The sequence below is a fragment of the Bos indicus genome, chromosome 6 (assembly GCF_029378745.1).
Source record: "Bos indicus isolate NIAB-ARS_2022 breed Sahiwal x Tharparkar chromosome 6, NIAB-ARS_B.indTharparkar_mat_pri_1.0, whole genome shotgun sequence".
NCBI lineage: Eukaryota > Metazoa > Chordata > Mammalia > Artiodactyla > Bovidae > Bos > Bos indicus.
In genome coordinates this window covers 86,189,829-86,211,046 of record NC_091765.1, presented here as the reverse complement: position 1 = coordinate 86,211,046, position 21,218 = coordinate 86,189,829, and the positions used below count along the sequence as shown (strand labels likewise).

Sequence of the window (21,218 nt, the reverse complement as noted above, 5' to 3'; positions counted from 1 at the left end):
TTGGAAGGTTTATGTTTCCAATGCCTGACTCCCTACTTTAGTGTGACAAGGTGACCAGAGACAGGAGGACTGAAGCTGCTGGTGAACGTTTGGGGTTAATACTGTGGCAGATGATGAGCACAAAGTTAAAAAAAAAAAAAAAAAAAAAGAGGTAGACTGATGATTTAATAATACTGTAAACCTAGCTGTGGTTGGAGAATATAATAAGTAATATTTATGAGAAATAAAATTGAATTACTCAGAAAGTGTATGGTTCTTTTGATGGTAGTCAAGGTGGTTCAGAGTTACTGCTAGGACTTTTTTATATTATAAGACTCTTTATATTATAATCCATGAAGCCTTCCCCGGTGGCTCAGCAGAAAAGAATTTACCTGCAATTCAGGACACCAGGGTTTAACCCCTGGGTCAGAAAGATCCCCTGGAGAAGGAAATGGTTACCCACTCCGGTATTCTTGCCTGGGAAATCCCATGGACAGAGGAGCCTGGTGGGTCATGGGGTCTCAAAGAGTTGAACATGACTTAGCAACTAAACAATAAACAATATTATAATCCACAGCCTCATGGGCCAGTATGAACGATGGAAATGATGATTACACACCAAAGAATGCACTTGAAATTTTATTTTCAGAGGGAAAGAAAAATATTTCTATAACTCAGAAAGAGTAGGGAAAGGATTTTAAATAATCATCAGCTAAGTTTGCATGAAACCACCATATAAACCCAGTATATTCAATATAAACTAACAGGGAGAGTATAAATAATTCAGGAAATACTCTGCGATTTGTCTTATTGATGCACCACTCCAAACATGCTGGTTGTATGAAGTAAAGTGGTAGATATGAAACTGTAGAAGATAGATTTTCCAGTCCAACCTGAAAAGGAAAACAGAATACTACATTACCTATCGATCTATATTCAAGAAATAATGTATGTCTATATACAGAACCCACACATACTCATCCATACTAGTTTAGCAGAATGTTATTATTTTTTTTCAAACTTTAAAATTTATTTTGTATTGGGATATATTTGATTAACAATGTTGTGGTAGTTTCAAGTGAACAGCAAAGGGATTCAGCCATGCATACACATGTATCCAAAATGCTATTATTTGTAACTATTATTAATATTTTCTAGTGTTCAATATGATAACTTAGCACATGGTAGGATTTTAATAACTGTTTGTGAAATAATTTAATGTTTGAGTGAAAACTGATAGCCAGTTTCTTTAACCCAACAAATAAAAGTAGTATTAATATTTATATTTATTTATAAAGTGGTAAATATTTACACTTCAGCAACTTTGAAGGAACATTTAATTATTCTTATTTTCTAAATAATTTATTAAACATAAAATGTTATTGCTTCCTGCACCTAAAACCCTTTAACCTAATTGAAATCTAGATTTTAATAAAACAAAATCATTATGCAAAATGACAATGGGCTGATACGTTAAGAAATTGCTAAAATTATTAAATTCTTTAAAACTGACTTGCAGTTTTGGTTTCTCTGTTTCTTTTGTCATTTTTCTATCAGTTTGATACCTTTTTTTTTTCCTTTGCCATTGCTTTGCTTAGCCTATTTCTAATTATCTGAAAGGACTTACTTTAGGACTTATGTTTGGTGCATCACTGGATCTTTTTGTACTACCACATATTTCTGATGTCTCTAACTTAGCATCTGGTACCTTGTATTGCATTTCTGTGACTTTGTCTAGAATAGAGCTTAATGAGGATAAGTTTGGTACCTTATTTTTGTCTCCTTCATGTCTCTCACATTATGGAACACATGATCATTGTTTTTAAATGCAGAATAAGTATATAAATAATGATAGCAAAGTGAAAAAGGCTATTTATTAAACACAACTGAATATTCAGCTCATACTCATAATGGTTATTCTTTTTTTTCACAGAAAATTATTTTGCGAAGTAGTCTGATCCTTTTCATCATATGGAGGGAAAAAATGATATGACAAAGCAAATCAAGTTTGTGACAACATAACCTAAAGCCAAAAAAGTGTTCTAAAAAAATCCCCTAGTTGGACTTTGTTTGTAGCTTGACATTAATAGTGGAGTGTTTGAATCCTAGAACTGGAAATCTGTGTTGGAGTCTTGGCTTTTCCACTTTTACATGATGATCATGAACAAGTTATTTAATTTCCATGGGGCTCAGTTTCCTTAGGAGAAGGCAATGGCACCCACTCCAGTACTCTAGCCTGGAAAATCCCATGGACAGAGGAGCCTGGTAGGGCTGCAGTCCATGGGGTTGCGAAGAGTTGGACATGACTGAGTGACTTCACTTTCACTTTTCCTTTCATGCATTGGAGAAGGAAATGGCAACCCACTCCAGTGTTCTTGCCTGGAAAATCCCAGGGACGGGGGAGCCTGGTGGGCTGCCGTCTCTGGGGTTACACAGAGTTGGACACGACGGAAGCAACTTAGCAGCAGCAGCAGCAGTTTCCTTATCTCAACGTGGCTAATAATATTGGCTATGTAGGTTTTTGTGAACAAGAAATTTAATATTTCTTCAGTGATCAATGCAAAGAAATAGAGGAAAACAACAGAATGGGAAAGACTAGAGATATCTGTAAGAAAATCAGAGATAGCAAAGGAACATTTCATGCAAAGATGAGCTCGATAAAGGACAGAAATGGTATGGACCTAACAGAAGCAGAAGATATTAAGAAGAGATGGCAAGAATACACAGAAGAACTGTACAAAAAAAATCTTCACGACCCAGATAATCACGATGGTGTGATCACTGACCTAGAGCCAGACATCCTGGAATGTGAAGTCAAGTGGGCCTTAGGAAGCATCACTACAAACAAAGGTAGTGGAGGTGATGGAATTCCAGTTGAACTATTCCAAATCCTGAAAGATGATGCTGTGAAAGTGCTACACTCAATATGCCAGCAAATTTGGACAACTCAGCAGTGGCCACAAGACTGGAAAAGGTCAGTTTTCATTCCAATCCCAAAGAAAGGCAATGCCAAAGAATGCTCAAACTACCGCACAATTGCATTCATCTCACATGCTAGTAAAGTAATGCTCAAAATTCTCCAAGCCAGGCTTTAGCAATATGTGAACCGTGAATGTCCTGATGTTCAAGCTGGTTTTAGAAAAGGCAGAGGAACCAGAGATCAAATTGCCAAGATCCGCTGGATCATAGAAAAAGCAAGAGAGTTCCAGAAAAACATCTATTTCTGCTTTATTGAATATGCCAAAGCCTTTGACTGTGTGGATCACAATAAACTGTGGAAAATTCTTCAAGATATGGGAATACCAGACCACCTGATCTGCCTCTTAAGAAATTTGTATGCAGGTCAGGAAGCAACAGTTAGAACTGGACATGGAACAACAGACTGGTTCCAAATAGGAAAAGGAGTTCGTCAAGGCTGTATATTGTCACTCTGTTTATTTAACTTCTATGCAGAGTACATCATGAGAAACGCTGGACTGGAAGAGACACAAACTGGAATCAAGATTTCCTGGAGAAATATCAATAACCTCAGATATGCAGATGACACCACCCTTATGACAGAAAGTGAAGAGGAACTCAAAAGCCTCTTGATGAAAGTGAAAGTGGAGAGTGAAGAAGTTGGCTTAAAGCCCAACATTCAGAAAACGAAGATCATGGCATCCGGTCCCACCACTTCATGGGAAATAGATGAGCAAACAGTGGAAATAGTGTCAGACTTTATTTTTCTGGGTTCCAAAATCACTGCAGATGGTGACTGCAGCCATGAAATTAAAAGACACTTACTCCTTGGAAGGAAAGTTATGACCAACCTAGATAGCATATTCAAAAGCAGAGACATTACTTTGCCAACAAAGGTCCGTCTAGTCAAGGCTATGGTTTTTCCTGTGGTCATGTATGGATGTGAGAGTTTGACTGTGAAGAAGGCTGAGCACCGAAGATTTGATGCTTTTGAACTGTGGTGTTGGAGAAGACTCTTGAGAGTCCCTTGGACTGCAAGGAGATCCAACCAGTCCATTCTGAAAGAGATCAGCCCTGGGATTTCTTTGGAAGGAATGATGCTAAAGCTGAAACTCCAGTACTTTGGCCACCTCATGTGAAGAGTTGACTCATTGGAAAAGACTCTGATGCTGGGAGGGATTGGGGGCAGAAGGAGAAAGGGACGCCAGAGGATGAGATGGTTGGATGGCATCACTAACTCGATGGACGTGAGTCTTGGTGAACTCCGGGAGTTGGTAATGGACAGGGAGGCCTGGCATGCTGCGATTCATGGGGTCACAAAGAGTTGGACACAACTGAGCGACTGATCTGATCTGATGTAGGTTTTTGTGAACATGAAATTTAATATAGGCAAAGGGCTTAGGATTGTGACAAGCATTGCAAGGCCAATAAATTACTACCACTGTTACTACTGGTTTTTCTGAAACCTACTTTGTCCCATTGCAGAACACATACAAAGAACAAGAAATCCTGAGTGAGACAGAATGCTGAGATTGGAGATGACTTATATACTTCAAGGACAATATCAAGGAAAAAGTGACTACACAAAAAAGCAACATTGATGTATACTTGTTTCCATGACTGTTCATCATGGTTTTCAGGCAGTGTTTAAAATGTCAAAGAGAATCACTAGGAGAAGTAGGTTTTATGTGTTTAAAAAAATAATGATTTTTTCCAGAGAAAATAATGCTTGTTTTAAGCTAACTCGTGTACGAAAACTGTAGTGCATATCTTTCACCAAACTGAAATTCTGGGTCTGAGCTCTAAGGTGACAGGTTAACATCCCTGTGACCATTATGCTTGTGACAATTTCCACCCAGAACTCTTGCTTCTGACTGAATTTATCATCAGCTATAGAGAACCTTCTCTATAATTTATTTTCAAAATATTTATAAAATGCATGCAAATATACAGATCACTTACATTTGTGAATCCAGGAGGTATAAGCAAAATTTAAAATATTTCATAAACCAAGTATGACTTAAAGTTGAAGCTATATACTTCCCATACGGTGTTACTGTTAAGAACCTGCCTGCCAATGCAGGAGATGTAAGAGACATGGGTTCGATCCCTGGATCAGGAAGATTCCTTGGAAGAGGGCATGGCAACCCACTCTAGTATTCTTGCCTGGAGAATACCATGGAAGAGGAGCCTGGTGGGCTATAGTCGATAGGATCACACAGAGTCAGGCATGACTGAAGCAATTTAACATGCATGTATATTACTTAATATTAGTCATCCTTCACACAAAAATCCCAATTATTGTTTAAATTATAAGCCTAAAGCTACTTACCATAACCAGGTAGAAGCAGTTAATTCCAGAATCTTAAAGGTACCTCTTTAAAAAAGAAAGAAATAACATGTTTTAGCTAACTGCTTATAATAACAAACAAAAAGAATATTTACAACTCTGTGGAAATATTTAGAAAAAATTTTGGCACATTATATTCAAACTACAGATACTAAATTCTTATTTTCTCTAATCATGGGGAAGATATCTTTAAATGCTATATGTATATCCAATGAAGTAAATCATATTAAAAAATCCATATAAATGAAGCGACTTGCCCCAAATCAAAAGTTCATTTATGTCTGGTCTTCTGGATTCCAATCTTATATTTTTATATTAAATTCTTGGTTCTCTAGGTTCAATTTCCTGCTCTCTCCCTTATTCCTTATGTTAAAATACATTTCCTCAGTCACATTTTTTAAAAAATGAAACAAAGGAGAAATGTTAATTAGAGTTTGGTCGGGCTACTTTTTGGAATTTCAGATACTTTTGTGAAATGGAAGTAATATTTTCTATGCTGACCCACCTTCAGGAAATGCTGTAGAATCAACTGAAATAAGCAAATACTTATGAAATTTAAATCCAGTGCAAGCACAATGTATCATGCTAATTCTCTCTGCTTATTGTAGCTCTATTCATCCTATATGATTTATAATTCAATTTCCAGCCTAGAACATTCATTTAATTTTGTTTTAGCTTTTACTTTAGAACTTAGAATTTTATTTCCATATTTCATTTCCCTATCTTATTTTTATTACAAAAGACAACTCAGTTTTAAAATTAAAAATAAAAGGGAGAACTCACCACATAGGGAATAACCTTTGTCTTAGGTTGAATCCATGGCTTCATAGCTTTCTGATGCTGATAAACAGTCTTGAGATACTGGGGCAAGGCGAATTTCTGGTAACGCTGGCTGATTTTTTTCTAGGAAAATTATAATTATTCCATTATCCCATGTGTCAGAACACCTAGACCTAACCAAATAAAGTTTTACTTGGATAAATTCTAAATGATACCAAACAGACTTAAGCAAAGTAAAGTTTATTCATATAAAATTATGTTTACTTTTATAAAATAAATGGTAGGTTTAAAAATATTCTTTGGTTATTTCAATCTCTAGTGCCAAAATGCTTAAGTGGGAAAAAAAGAAAAAAAATATTTGTGTAAGAAGGCAAGGGGATAATTTCTTAACAGTGTCTTAGATGGCAGCTTCTTTTCCATACCTCGTGGAAATACCTTGGTCCTTAGAGTCATATAGAATGTGTGATTTAACTCAGTAGAATCTGCAACACTGAGCCAATTGTTAATCTCTGAGTGTCATTTATTTTATAGAAGTAAATGATAATATATTGCCTGTCACCTATTCTGTAATTCAGAGAAGGCAATGGCACCCCACTCCAGTACTTCTGCCTAGAAAATCCCATGGACGGAGGAGCCTGGTAGGCTGCAGTAGATGGGATCGCTAGAGTCGGACACGACTGAGCGACTTCACTTTCACTTTTCACTTTCATGCATTGGAGAAGGAAATGGCCACCCACTCCAGTGTTCTTGCCTGGAGAATCCCAGGGACAGGGGAGCCTGGTGGGCTGCCGTCTATGGGATCCCACAGAGTCGGACACGACTGAAGCGACTTAGCAGCAGCAGCAGCAGCAGCAGCATTCTGTAATTAAATATCCCTCTCCTCTGTGTTCTATTTTGAACCATTTATATGGGTACAACTATAGATTATTATAGAGATTAAACACAGTGGTACCTGTCTTCGGGATAATTTCCTATTTTTACAAAATGAAAAGTCAGTGAGTTTTTAGAATGACGGGTTGGGTGGATACGTGGCAATAGTACAGCTGCTACAATGGGAGAATGTTTTTGCAATAGTTTTCATAAAGTATAAGGAAGACTTATAGAAATTAGAATTTGTTTAAAAAAATGTGAGTTTTTTTGTTTTGCTTTGTTGTTGTTGAGAGGATTGTGGTTCAGTGGTATCCAAGCTGAGTCTGAGTGTGCTCAAATGTTTGTATAAAAATTTACCAGAAAATTTAGGCGATTCTTTTCTTCTTCAGTCAGTTTAGTTTTCTGTTAATAATAAAAATAAACTGCAATAAATACAAAAGCAAATATTATAGGATAGCATGTAATTAATTTTGTTTGAAGAGAAATTACTTACCTTAGTGAATACTTCTGTTGATTCCTTATGGAAAAAAAAAATGAAAATCAGCTTTACTTGAATAGCCCACCAGTAATTTTGTCTGCATCATTACAGTAGAAAACTAGAGCTAATTATTTTTAACAATTCAAGGCTAAATCACTGCTATCAAGTAACAAAGTGCTATTTTATAGAAATTTATTATGAATTTAATGAGTTTGAATATGCATTATCAGAGCATTCTCTGTGTCCATATGACAATTGACTGAAAGTATGTTTTGAGTTTCCATTTACGTATATTTTTCATATAATGTCAAATTCTCATCGAGTATAGCAGATGCAAAGCAAGGGAGTAGAGGAGAGAGGGAGAGGAGGGAAAACTAAAACAAAGCAGGCTCTTGAGGTATGTAGCAGAGCTTGCATATCCTTTCTGGGAAGACCATTGTTTTTTTAATGGCTGTGCCTCCCTGCGTGCTAAGTCACTTCAGTCCTATGTGACTCTTTGCAACTCTATGGACTATAGCCTGCCAGACTCCTCTGTCCATGGGATACTCCAGGCAAGAATACGGGAATGGGTTGCCATACCCTTCTTCAGTCAATCTTCTCAACCCAGTAATCAAATCTGTGTTTCTTGTCTCCTGCATTGGCAGGCTGGTTCTTTAGCGCTAGCGCCATCTGGGAAGCCCTTTTTAATGAGTATGGACTCCCAAATTGAAAGAAAAGGTAAGGCATGCTCCTAAAGCTCTCAATGAGGTTGATGTTGGACTGTGCCTCAGGCCATAAGACTGTGGGCCACAATCCATGTTTCATCCTCTCCTGGGATGTCTTCCCATTGCGTTTTTCCACGACTCATTCTAACACAGCAAGTGTTCTTGTAACTGTGATTTACACAACTCATAACCCAATCCAGTATTCAACCCCCTAAACAACCACAGAGATTCAGGGTAGAACTATGGTGAAGGCAGTTGACAGGATGTTTATTCGGCATTGGCTTATTTGAAAAATGCCTGTTATTAATGAATCAGGGTCCAGCTGAACATTGTCAAAAGCATGGCTAGAACAGCCACTCAACCCTTTGGATGTACTTCCTTTCAGATCTCTAAAATGACTCTGAATCTGTGTATTTTTCTTACATGTGTTTTTATTTATTTTATTGGCTATTTTGATGTGGCTCTGTTAAAAAATTAAGTATTAGCAAATACCTAATGTGCTTAAAATAATTAACAGCAGAAAAGTGCAATAAACTAGTTGGTTGTTTATTTTAAATGTATATATTTTCTCACTGGATGAACTATTAGAAGATTCTGGGAGAAATAAAAAAATAGTCAAAATTTGGGGACCAAGACAATTGAATTTTTAGCAGTATAATTTTAACATTTGTGGAGTTTTAGTTCTTTCTCATTTTACAAAAAGAATAATAGTATAATAGGTAAAAAAGAATTGAAGTAAAATATCTAGCTCAAAAATAGTAAAAATTTGATTAAAAAAAAAAAGAAGCAGTGGAAATAATATAAAACTTTTGTGATATAGAAAAGTCTTGTTCACATGGAAGGCCTTAATTGAAAGAATTCAAGACAATTGAGAGGAACAGAGTTAAGTGCTGGAAAAATATAATATTTTTAAATAACTTACAAATATAACTCTATTTTATTAACAGCAGAATGTTTCAGATAAGCCTAATTATTGATATTAGATTTTGAAAATATTAATTAAAATAGCTTCTATAGAAATAATATCTTACCATGTCAACGGTCTTCTTTGAATTTTCCTTAAAAAATAAAAGAATTAGACATTTAATTCCCACTGTATTGTCTATACATAATTTCCTTTTGACTATATTTAGAAATACTCCTCTTTTATAAAGAATAATTCAATTTATTTTTATTGCTTTGTAAATCACTGTTGTATCCCAAGAGTCTAACATAATGTAAAGGGCATAATGCTGGCTAAATGCATATTTCTTAAGTGAATGATGAATGACATATCTCATCAATGAATCAATAAATACATAAATACATTTTATCTGACTGGTATGCATAACCACATTGTCTCCTGATTATATTTATGCAAATAAATAATATTTTATAACTAACAACATAAAAAGTAATTTCTTAACTGTATTTAATGTAAGTGGTTTTGACTTGCTTCCTGAGAGGAGTTGGCAGATACCTTAAGAAAAAATTGAAATGATACATTTTAGTCTTACTTATGAAATTTCGGAGAAGGCGATGGCACCCCACTCCAGTGCTCTTGCCTGGAAAATCCCATGGACGGAGGGGCCTGGTGGGCTATAGTCCACGGAGTCGCTAGGAGTCGGACACGACTGAGCGACTTCACTTTCGCTTTTCACTTTCATGCATTGGAAAAGGCAATGGCACCCCACTCCAGCACTCTTGCTTGGAAAATCCCATGGATGGATGAGCCTGGTGGGCTACAGTCCATGGGGTCGCTAGGAGTTGGACACGACTGAGCGACTTCACTTTCACTTTTCACTTTCATGCATTGGAGAAGGAAATGGCAACCCACTCCAGTGTTCTTGCCTGGAGAATCCCAGGGACCGGGGAGCCTGGTGGGCTGCCGTCTGTGGGGTCGCACAGAGTCGGACATGACTGAAGTGACTTAGCAGCATGAAATTTCTGTTTCTCTTTTCTCAAATATTTTATTCGTTATGAAGTAGGAATAAAACTAGGCAATTTCTTGTGTGATGTGAAAATGTGCTTAATTATGTGTGATGTGCAGGAAGACACTTGGATAACAGCAATTTATATGGATCTGAATTAATTTGAGTTCTTATTTCAGAATAATACATTGGATTTCTCCCACTCTGTTTCTAAAATTTAAGATCTATACCAGGTCTCATGGTGTGATAGCAATATTAATGGTGAGTTATAAAAAGAGAAGTAGTAATAGCATTTTGACAAAGTATACTAGCACAGATCCAATCTTTGTATCCTTCAATGTGTACATTTTTGTTCTGCCTTCCCCAGATTTTTCTTAGGGATCTAAAGTTCCAGTTTTTCAATCGGAAAGATTTTTTCAATTTTTATGTAAATCCAGATTTATTGCTTAAGCAACTACATCAAAGACTGTCTAGTACAGTGTATAATAAGTCAATAATATCTTACTAGTTATCAGATTATTGCCTTTGGAGGTAAATGCCTTACCTCACTGGTGGAGAGCTGCTCTCTGTTCTATAACCAAAAAAAAAAAAAAAAGGACCATGAAAACTTTCATTATTTATTCCTCATATGAGAAAACATTCCTTAAGACAGACTGTTTTATGAAAGAAAGTGGTAGAGAGAACCTGGAACCTAGGTAAATTACTTCATTTCTTTATATTTTCTTAACAAAGCAATCTTTTTGTTACATGAAATTAATGATTACTGTCTCCTCTTAGAGAATTGTTTGAGAAGCCAAGCAAAATGATATAGAAGCAAACTCTTAAGACAGGTATGTTCAATTTAAATTAAATTACTTATTTGTCACTATGGTTGCTATTGTTATTTGTTACTTTACTTGAGCTATTTTTTGTTTGTGATTTAATTTCTGGACTATAAGATTTTTACAGTTGTTCTACTTTCTAAGTTAAAACTTGTCTCTTTGGGACATTTTATCTTTAGACATTTTACAAATCTTTATCCTGAACTCATCCCTCACCAAAAACAAAAAGAAAAACAAATAAACAAGAAACAACATATAAAAAAGCAGCACTCACCAGAGTGGGAGTAATGGGAACAGCATTTCTCTTAACCTGATCCCATGGGTTCAAAACAATTGGACCTTGATACAGATACTGGAGATACTGGGGGAACTTCTGATAAAACTGATTGATTTCATTCTAGAGAGAAAGAAAATTATCAATATTTATTCCAGTATTGAATCTTCTCTATGTGTCAAAAGTAGATTATAGAAGAACCAAGTTTCTTACAACTTTATTTAATTAGATAATTTATACAACATGGCAAATTTACCTAACAAGGGTTGTTTAGTAACATAAAATTTTCTGTAACTGGGATGGAATAGTTATGTGAACATTCGAGGAGAAGCAGTGGTACGATGACTGTTTACTTGAAGTTATAATTTGTATGAGAACTTTACCAGTGCTTTCTGGTAGTGCTTATCGTCCACAGTAATCTTAACTTCCTGTTAAGAAAACAAAACACTTGTTATAAAAATATACAAAAAGAAAACAAATCTGGGCGATATGAATTTCATTTTATTTGAATGAAAATTAGTTACCTCTGTGGCAACTTCAGCAGATTCCTTCGGGGGAAGAAAAGGAGGATTAACTTAACTTTCATGATTTAGTCTTAGCATTGTACTAGAGTAGAAAGGGCAATTCATTAAGTATATTTAGAATCCAAGCTACTACTACTGAGAAATTACAGTATTTATTCAGTTCAGTTCAGTTTAGTAGCTCAGTCGGGTCCGACTCTTTGCGACCCCATGAATCGCAGCACACCAGGCCTCCCTGTCTATCACCAACTCCCGGAGTTTACCCAAACTCATGTCCATCGAATCGGTGATGCCATCCAGCCATCTCATCCTCTGTCGTCCCCTTCTCCTCCAGCCCCCAGTCCCTCCCAGCAGCAGGGTCTTTCCCAATGAGTCAAGTCTTCGCATGAGGTGGCCAAAATATTGGAGTTACAGTGTTTATTAGAGATTCAATAAGTTGAAAATTCAGAGTCCTCAGTTTCAAAGAAATAACATGTGACTGAAAACATGTTTAATTTTAAAGTTTTCATCAACTCTACATTATTCATTCAATATCAAATGCTTAAGCAGTGTAGACAGGTGACAAACAAGGTTACAAAGTCGGCCTAGTGAGATGTGGCAAACTGAATCCAGCATATCCTTTCTAGATGACACATTGGTATCTATAGGAGGCCATTGGCTCTCCATTCCAGACAGACCCGTGGCCTAGAAAAACACTAAAGCAGCCTTCCTAGATGTTAAGTAGGAAGTCTTCAGGCTGTGCCTCAAGGCTCTGAGCCAAGGCTATGGTTCTCCCTTTCCCAGACAGCTTTCCTCATTGTACTCATTGCTTGGCTATTTCTATCAATACCAGAGCATGTCTTTACTTCTTTCCTCTGGCGTCAGATATTTGATATCTCTGTGAAAGAACACCTATGTACACCAGGGTGTAGATAGTCACTTCCCAGTCTCCCCAGTATGACATTAAGTTTGGGTAAATGATTTCTCCATTGCTCACCCTATTTGCGATGTTAACAACAAATTACTACACACTGCTGAAAATCTATTTTGGATGAACTTGCTATTTGATGTTAAAAGAAAAGGTCTCTTACCTCACTAGATGAGCCGATAGAATATTCCTTGAAAAAAATAATATATACAATATAAATCTGGTTACCAGAAGAAATGCAAACATTATTCTTTGCATGTTAATATTTACTCCGGATATGTCTCTTATTACAAACATGATCATTAGTATGATAAGTTAAAAGGATTAAAATAAAAGCAATGCAACCAGGCTTCTTGGCTGCTTGTTTTTAATCACCTTTAGCAAATAAGTGGAAGAGATAAAAATGATCATATATTTAAATGTAAGTGGCTCAAGAGAATACACAGTGATTTAGGTGGACATTACGCAAGTGGACAGGGAAAAACTGTCATTTTGAAGCAACTTATAAATCATTTTTCAGTTTACTAAAAAAGGAAATTTAAACATGTTCCCATATGCCATTACTAATTTTAGAATATTACATATTGGTAATATGAACAAAAAATGTTCACATGTATAAAAATTTCTCACCTCTTCATTTGCGTTCCTTACAACTTCCTTAAAGAGAGAAGAAAAATAATTAGATGTATTTCCCCTCAGCATTGCTATACTAATTTCTCCTGAATATAAAAGGAAAAATTTCTCTCTCATTAAGAGATGCATTAGACTGGATTCGCTTTCATTGTATGAGTTTTGTATAAGTTATAAAAGAATTTCCTATTTGATGACAGTGGTATTTATTTTTGTTTACTGTGCTTATTGTTGTATCCGCAGCGAGTCTCATAATTATTATTGTATTCCTACAGACTGAGATAATGTTGGGGACATAGTTCTTGTTGAATAAAAGATTTATCAAGTGAATGAATGAATATACAAGATACCTTTAGGCAGGGCATGGATAGGTTTTTCTTTCTCATTTTAATAGTCATTTCTTATTGTGTATTAGGAAAAATACATCAGTAGGCCAACTGACATGCTTTAGGAAGCAAATATGTATTGTTTCTATAATAAATTGATTGAGTCAGTTTTAAGAAAATATTGCAACAGAAAAAGAATTTTAAAAAAGAATAAAATAAGTTTGATACTGAAAAACACTAAAAGATAAGTTCTTCATTCTTCATAGATTCTGGGAATCAAATGTGTTAGTTGATTCATGCAAAGATATATTTTCTTCATTTAATTTAGTCATAGAATTGAGAAGACTAATTTTGGTCTCATTGTTTAAAGATAATCTTGGTTTTCAAGTTTGATTGATTTGAAATATATTTTCCAAATAGAGGTTAATTTCAGTGTAGTTCAAATACTATAATATTTTACTTCACGTTATGCTACAGATGTGAAATCTGTATACCTTGCAGAATGTGGAGCAAAGGTTCTCCTAAAAGAAAACAAAGCCAAAAGGATATAACATTTATTGAAATGTAGTGTAATACATACATCTTGAGCATACAGTTATAGCAAAGAAAATATGATTTTGTGAACAAAAGAGTACAGAATTAAGGAAGAAAAGTAAAGATGATGAATCTTTAACAAGAAATTCTTTCAAAGATATTCTGCTTTAACATTGTGGCTCAAAAATGGCTCTCAAATCTTTTCCCAGAATTCCTTTCATTAGTATATAGCATTTAAACAAAACAATGAAAACATCACCATTTTCACAATCACAATCATAATTCTCTTTTTGACTGAATGAGAAAGAGATCGATGTTTGATAGAAAAGCTGTCTCATCAGTGAAAGATTAATAGTCTAAAGTAATCAAACTTTACCTTGCTGGGATTAATGGCCATATTCTTTTCCTGCTTATATGTCTACAAAATAAATAAATTTATTTTATAACTTTGATTAAATAAAGAAAGTTAAAATATATTATATTTGACTTAAGAATTTGGTACTTACTTCCTGGGAGATGATAGATTCCTTAGAAAAAGAAAGACAACATTACTCATTTACCTAAATTGAATTCATATTAGCTTAATAATATATCAATCTACAACCATTATCTATGGAGTAGATAACATATTAGTCTTTTCCTGAATTACTGAACAAAATTAACTGATGTTTCACACCCTCTACATAACTATTATATTTCATATACCTAACTCATTTTGCATTGTGCTTTGGGTTATGAATATCTGAATCAAAAACTTTACTAAGTATCATCCACAGGGAAGAAAAAATAGGTTTTCTATTTCCTCTGTACAATTTTCAGTGTTTTTTTCATATTATTATTATCACATTTTTTTTCTGTCTTTTGAAGAGAGATTAAACACATCACAGGAAAACAAGAAACTGCTTAGGTGACACTGGCGGTAACGGTGGGAACCTATTATGTACCCATAGCTGGGAAGTCATTTAGGAAGTAGCATGGAATATGGCTCCAGAAGAGCTTTAGTCCTTTTTGCAGAAACATAGAATGGATCCCTGTCACTGTACTCCCAAAATATTTATCATGACTTGTGAACATACCTCATTAATACTGAGACATCTTCAGAAAAAAATGCACTAATCTAATCTTGGTGACTTGAATGTGAAGATTTTTGGTCTTTATTCCTCTCTATATACCTTTTCGTTATGGTCGCACTTCCAATTTTCTCTAATTCTACAGTTCTAGACTCACTGGAGAAAAATTATTTTAAAGACAATAGTTTAGGTCATATTCTGTTTTTACTAACCTAAAAGATTTTCTGTTGATACTAAAGTATCTTACCTCACTGGAGAAGACATGTTCCATCGTCTACAAACAAAAGCAAATACAGTTCTCAGTTTTATGGTAGATTTAAAATGCCAAGGTATCTCACTATTTTGTTTTGTTTTTATCATTATTCCTGTTTGTTTTGATGGCAAGAGACTTTTAGGAATTTGTTTCTGGAAATGTATGATGTTTAGTTGAATTTTTTCATTATTATTATAACATTATATCCTATAATATTACCAGCAAATCATTTTGTATGTCAAACAAATCCTTTTTATAGCTTAATGTAGTTCTTGCTTTTAGGAAGTGTTGCGTTCTTAGTTTACCCTATCACAGTTTAAAATATAATTTATGTGCACATGAGCTACAGAATCTTAAAATGTTTATAATACCATGATATTTTGTTTTATTTAGTTTTTGTTAATTGCTAGATTTAGTTACTCTTAAGGGAAAGACTGAGGACAATTACTGATTTACAGAGAAGAGTAATTAAGACTAGGAGATTATAAATAAGAAACAATGAAACTTGGTGTAAAACTGACCACTGAAGCTTATTTTATCTTATATTCATCTAACAGGAATTCTTACTGTAGCTAAGCTCTTGGCTTGGCTTTAGAGACTAACAAAGTTTTCAAGATTGATGTGTGAGGTGTGGAAATGGAAAGGAAGCAAAGAACTCTGGTCACCCTGATGATACCGTACATCTGAAAAGTGAAAGTGAATGAAAGCATCTGACTCTGCGACCCTCTGGACTGTGTAGTCCATGGAATTCTCCGGGTCAGAATACTGGAGTGGTTAGTCTTTCCCTTCTCAAGGGGATCTTCCCAACCCTGGTATCGAACCCAGGTCTCCAGCATTGCAGGCGGATTCTTTAGCAACTGAGCCACAAGAAAAGCCCAATCTGAACTGAGTGAGAACTGGGCATGGGAGAGGTGTTGGCAGCACACACTGCAGGGTAAGGGAAGAAGCCCAGTTGCTCCTGAGGGAGCTAACAGATTACAAGCCTGTATCTTCAAAGCGCTTCATGTGAAGCATCTAGTCCTTCTTTATCATTGTATGATATGAATATTTCTGTAACATTCTCACTAGAAGATGTTGCTTTGAGAAATGAAGGGTTGACTTTGCATTAGGTTATCTGGCAAGTCATTTTCAAAGTGTTGCTGTTTAGTCTCTCAGTTGTGTTTGACTCTTTGCAACTCACGGCCTGTAGCCTGCCAAGCTCTTCTGTTCAAGGAATTCTCCAGGCAAGAATACTGGAGTGGGTTGCCATTTCCTTCTCCATGGGATCTTCCTGACCCAGGGATGGAGCTGGAGTCTCCTGCATTGCAGGTGGGTTCTTTACCACTGAGCCACCTGGGAAGCCCAACTCCTAAAGTTAGCACTATTCAACACATCATTTGCAAAGGATCCTTGTTGCTGAGCTTCTGCAGTCAAGAATGATGAAATTCTGACATATGCTTGAGACGGTTTGGGAATCTACATTTTCTCTGTGACTCTCCTGAACTTTAAAAGAAGTCCTTGTTATGGTTCCATGTTTCTTACTTTTAAGAAGTGATTCTTGGAGTGAAAATATTTCCCCAATAAATTCAAATGTTTACGGAAGAAAGTGTACGTTTTTTAACTTTGAACTAAAACTCTTTCCAATCCTAGGAGGAGAACACTTTAGAAGTGGTATTTTTGTCCATCTTCATAACTTACATAAGGCAGGGCCAAGGCCGTCTTTGATTATAGGTTTCAAAGTTTATACACTCCCTCTCTATTCCCTGCTGTCTACCCCTGACATTATCCTTATAAACAATTTAATATTCTTATATTTACATAATATATTCTCATCTGTATCTTATTATACTTACATTCTTTGCAAGGGCAACAGCCAAAAGGCAGGTAAAGATGAAGAACTTCATGTTTGCTTTGTCCTGTGAGATAGACAAGAAGCTAATTAATAACAGTTTTACTCTCCTTATAATCACACATTTCCTCATTAATTATGTATTAAATTATCTTCAGATAATTAGAAAAGGGCAATGAAGACTGATAAAAGTAGATTCATTGAGAAACACATGGATTTGAATACGATGAGTTCTTTACAAGAAGAAATTAACACAACAAAATGTAAAACCTGGAGAAGGAAATGTAAAATCTTAATTTCTAAATTGTGGAGGCTCATTTGGGCATACCAAATTAGTGGCATAATTGACCCTATGTATAAATAGCTAAATTATTTATTAATTTATCCACTTATTCAATGACTACTTGCTATGTCAGGTACTATTCCAGACATAAAGATACAGTGATGAAAAATAATGATGTTTATACTAAAATGCCATATATTTTTTTTACAATTCTTCTTAAATCTTATGGAGAATCATATCAGAAATGCAAAAAACAACAGAAATCTTTTTAAAATCAGATTTCAGGTGAGCCAAAACCTGGAGCCTGCCTCCCTCATAAGGGGAAGAATTGGCAGGTGAAAAGAACACTGTGGTGGGGACAAGAAGCCTGCTGATCCCAGCTCAGAAGCCTGCTGATCCCAGCTCAGCCTGGGACAGGCTTCTGAACCTTGAGCAAGTCACTGAACATCACTGAACCTGACAGAATAACCACCAAATGAGATTTTTAACTAAGAAGATTTGATTTCTAAGATCCCCTCCAGCTCAATCTCTAATACTATGACCACATATAAGTCCCCAAGGTTTGCTGACTACGTATCAATGCAACTTTTCCAGTGCACAAACAAAGAACTGAAAAGTGAAATAAAGTTATTCTAATGACTTTTTGACATATAATAGTATTTTACTCTGTAGATCTACAAATTTGAAATCAATTATTTTTAAACAGCAAGATTTTATTTGACTCAAAATTGTTAAATTTGCTGGTGATCTTTGCCTGTGCAAATTTAGAGAATGTGTATGCATGGGAATTATTCTCTGTCTTAAGATTAGCATTGCCTGCTTTTGTTATTAATTTATCATTCCTACTAAAGAATCCCAGATATTCTTGTTTCCTCTTACAGGATAATGCACATGACATTCACTTTATAAGCATTTCATAATGACAATGTTTTAAAATAAGATGATAAATATATTAAATTTTATAATTTAAATTTTTGAAATAAGTTCATTATATATAGCCACTTACCTCAATTTTACTTAAGATATTTTATTTTCCATGGATGAAAGAAACTGGAACATGGACAAATATTAACTAAGAGTTAAAGAAATGCTTATATCATGTTGATAAATGAGAACCATAGAAATAGTGGTAGTTATGAAGCATCTGCTATTGTCAGACATTGTGCTAGGTATGTTGTAAATTCTTTCTCTAGTCTGGGGAACAACTTTGTTAGGTACACGTGTCTGATTAACAGATGAGGAAAGTGATCCAGGAGGTCATACATCTAATGTGCAGCACCCTGGATTTTCAAAAACCTCATGATGATTAGCTCTTCCTTAAAATAAGATTGTGGCATTTCATCATAAGATAGAGCAGTATAACAATTTCTAGCATCTGTATGTTAATTTTTTTAAGAAGCACTGAAAAGGAGATAAATCATTAGCTATGTTAGCTATCAAACAATTTCTCAAAGAATCTTAAGGTACACTGACATTAGTTTCTTTAAAAAATACTTTTTGGAACAATGCTATTAGGTTTTACAATATTACAAGGTACATAGAATAACAAAAAGATAAATGAAAATATTACCTCGTTTCCTAAAAGGAAGACAAGTAGTCCAGGCAATAGAATATCTCTGATGGATTGGCACAACACTATTTATACCTTGTTCCTCCATAATATGGTAATTCTGTGGTTTGAAATACCTGAACAGAATTTGAATTCTAAGAAGTCATGACGATTAGAATTGCTTTTCTATCGAATTTTTGTACCCCATATTCCTCAGAATGCTTCTACTCAGTTTGATTTAGAACATGATGTCAGGTAATGTGGGATTTATAATATGTCATGATTATCTATATTTCATGTTTGTGTAGCTCAGCTCTTCCACATTTTAATACTAGCTATGAGGCTCAGCATAAGGCTTTTTTTGTTTATTTTTTGCCTAGACGTACCACAGAACCTCTTCTAGTCACGACCACTTTAAATAAGCATCTAAAATTGTATTTTGGAAATGTTAATTAAAATTTCATTAATAAGTGAAAAATACATTCTTCCTATTCACTGCTTATCATTTGCCAACTCTAAAAATAGGATTAGCCATATGCAAGTCTGTGTAATACACTGGGAAACTCAGCTCTTCTACTAGCTAGCAGTAAATTTTATAAGTATTTACTTTTTTAACTTTTCTCATTAGTTTCAGAATCTGTCAAATAATACTATCTATATTTAATCCAATTTATAATATTGTCTTAAGTTAAAGTCGTTCAGTCATGTCCGACTCTTTGTGTCTCCATGGACTATACAGTCCATGAATTCTCCAGGCTAGAATACTGGAATGGGTAGCCTTTCCCTTCAGGGTTTCTTCCCAACCCAGGGATCAAATCCAGGTCTCCTGCATTGCAGGCAGATTCTTTACCAGCTGGGCCACCAGGAAAACCAATATTAAAATAATTAGAAATAATTTATATAAAGTGAATTGGTAACTACATGCTACCTACATTTTTTCGTGCCAGTTTATCTTCTATTGCTTAGATAATTATCAACAGCTTTCTAATACATCTTGTAACCTCTCATCTGTTCTCTCCAAAATGCATTTTCCATTAACTTTCTTCAAAAATATTTTCTTTCTAAAATCAATGTAACAATCATTTTTCCTGAATCAAAATATTTCTGAGGTTTTGTATACTGTCCAGGGTAATGTTCAAGATATTTAACGTAGAATTCAAGGTCATTCAAAATCTTTTCAGGAATTTTTTCTGCCCTCATTTCTCGACATGTCATATTCCACAATCTTTCCAGGGCACCATGAAATGTCCATGATCATTCTGGAAATGCCTTTCTATCACATTATCTACCTTGTAAATGACAATCTGTTCCTAAATATTTGGTTGAGATTTGAACTATCTGTGAAAAGGTCTCCCAAATCTTCAACATACTTGAACTTTTTAATAAATGTGACAAATGAAATAGTTGAACAGATACTGAAGTTGGAAATGTAGTTAAGATTGTTTTCTTTATTTCATGAGTAATTCTTGAGTACACGCCAGGAATTTTCTAAGCATCTAGGAGAAAGCCATAAACAAATGAAAAATCTCTGCTTTCAAGGAGCTTGTATTTCAACTGGCTGAGAGAGATGATTCCATGACAAATAACACATCATTGGTTTTATCATCATGCATGGTAAGGGGAAAATTGGAGAAAGAGTATAGGAAGTATTAATAGGGATGAGGTGGTCACTCTTAGATAGTGTGACCAAGGAATGTCTCCATGAGCAAAAGAGCAAAAACTTGAAGGAAGTAAACATTTTACTGTAGATAGTTCAGGAAGAACACATCTGCAAAGGCCCTGATTTATGAGTCAGCTTGGCAAATTTGAAAAATATTAAATAAAGCAACATGGCTGAAAAATAGTAAATTTAGTTGAAACAAAGTCAGAGGGGAAAATGGGACCCATAATGCAAGGTTCTTCAATATTGAAAGGATTTTAAGAAAACTGTTACACTGATTGGAAGATGCTGTCAAGTAGAAGACAATTTGGGATTATCTACTAAAAGTAGACTGAAGGGGCAAGAGAAGAAATATGATCACTTTGGAGCCTACTGTAATAATATAGGCATGTGATTATGTCAGCAGATGGAATAGTGAGAAATGGTAGCATTCTAGATATACTTTGAAACTTAGAGAATGTAGAATTTAATAGATTAAAGGTGAGGTGTGAGAGAAAGGAAAAGGTCAATAATTACTCCAGATTTTTGGCTTG

The 21,218-nt window shown here is 34.9% G+C and overlaps 1 protein-coding gene across 1 annotated transcript; it reads right to left on the bottom strand.

Moving 5' to 3' along the window:
• Positions 1-605: 605 nt before the first annotated feature.
• LOC109560546 (alpha-S2-casein) lies at positions 606-15,383 on the bottom strand. The gene is made up of 16 exons (XM_019962871.2): positions 15,360-15,383; positions 14,549-14,569; positions 14,419-14,460; positions 14,003-14,029; positions 13,183-13,209; positions 12,716-12,742; positions 11,649-11,672; positions 11,508-11,552; positions 11,125-11,247; positions 10,574-10,600; positions 9,151-9,177; positions 7,431-7,454; positions 7,295-7,339; positions 6,071-6,190; positions 5,270-5,314; positions 606-872 (listed from the first exon to the last, which is right to left on the bottom strand). The coding sequence occupies exons 1-15, from the start codon at positions 15,381-15,383 to the stop codon at positions 5,303-5,305; spliced, it is 615 nt and encodes a 204-aa protein (XP_019818430.2). The 3' UTR covers positions 606-872; positions 5,270-5,302.
• Positions 15,384-21,218: the final 5,835 nt, after the last annotated feature.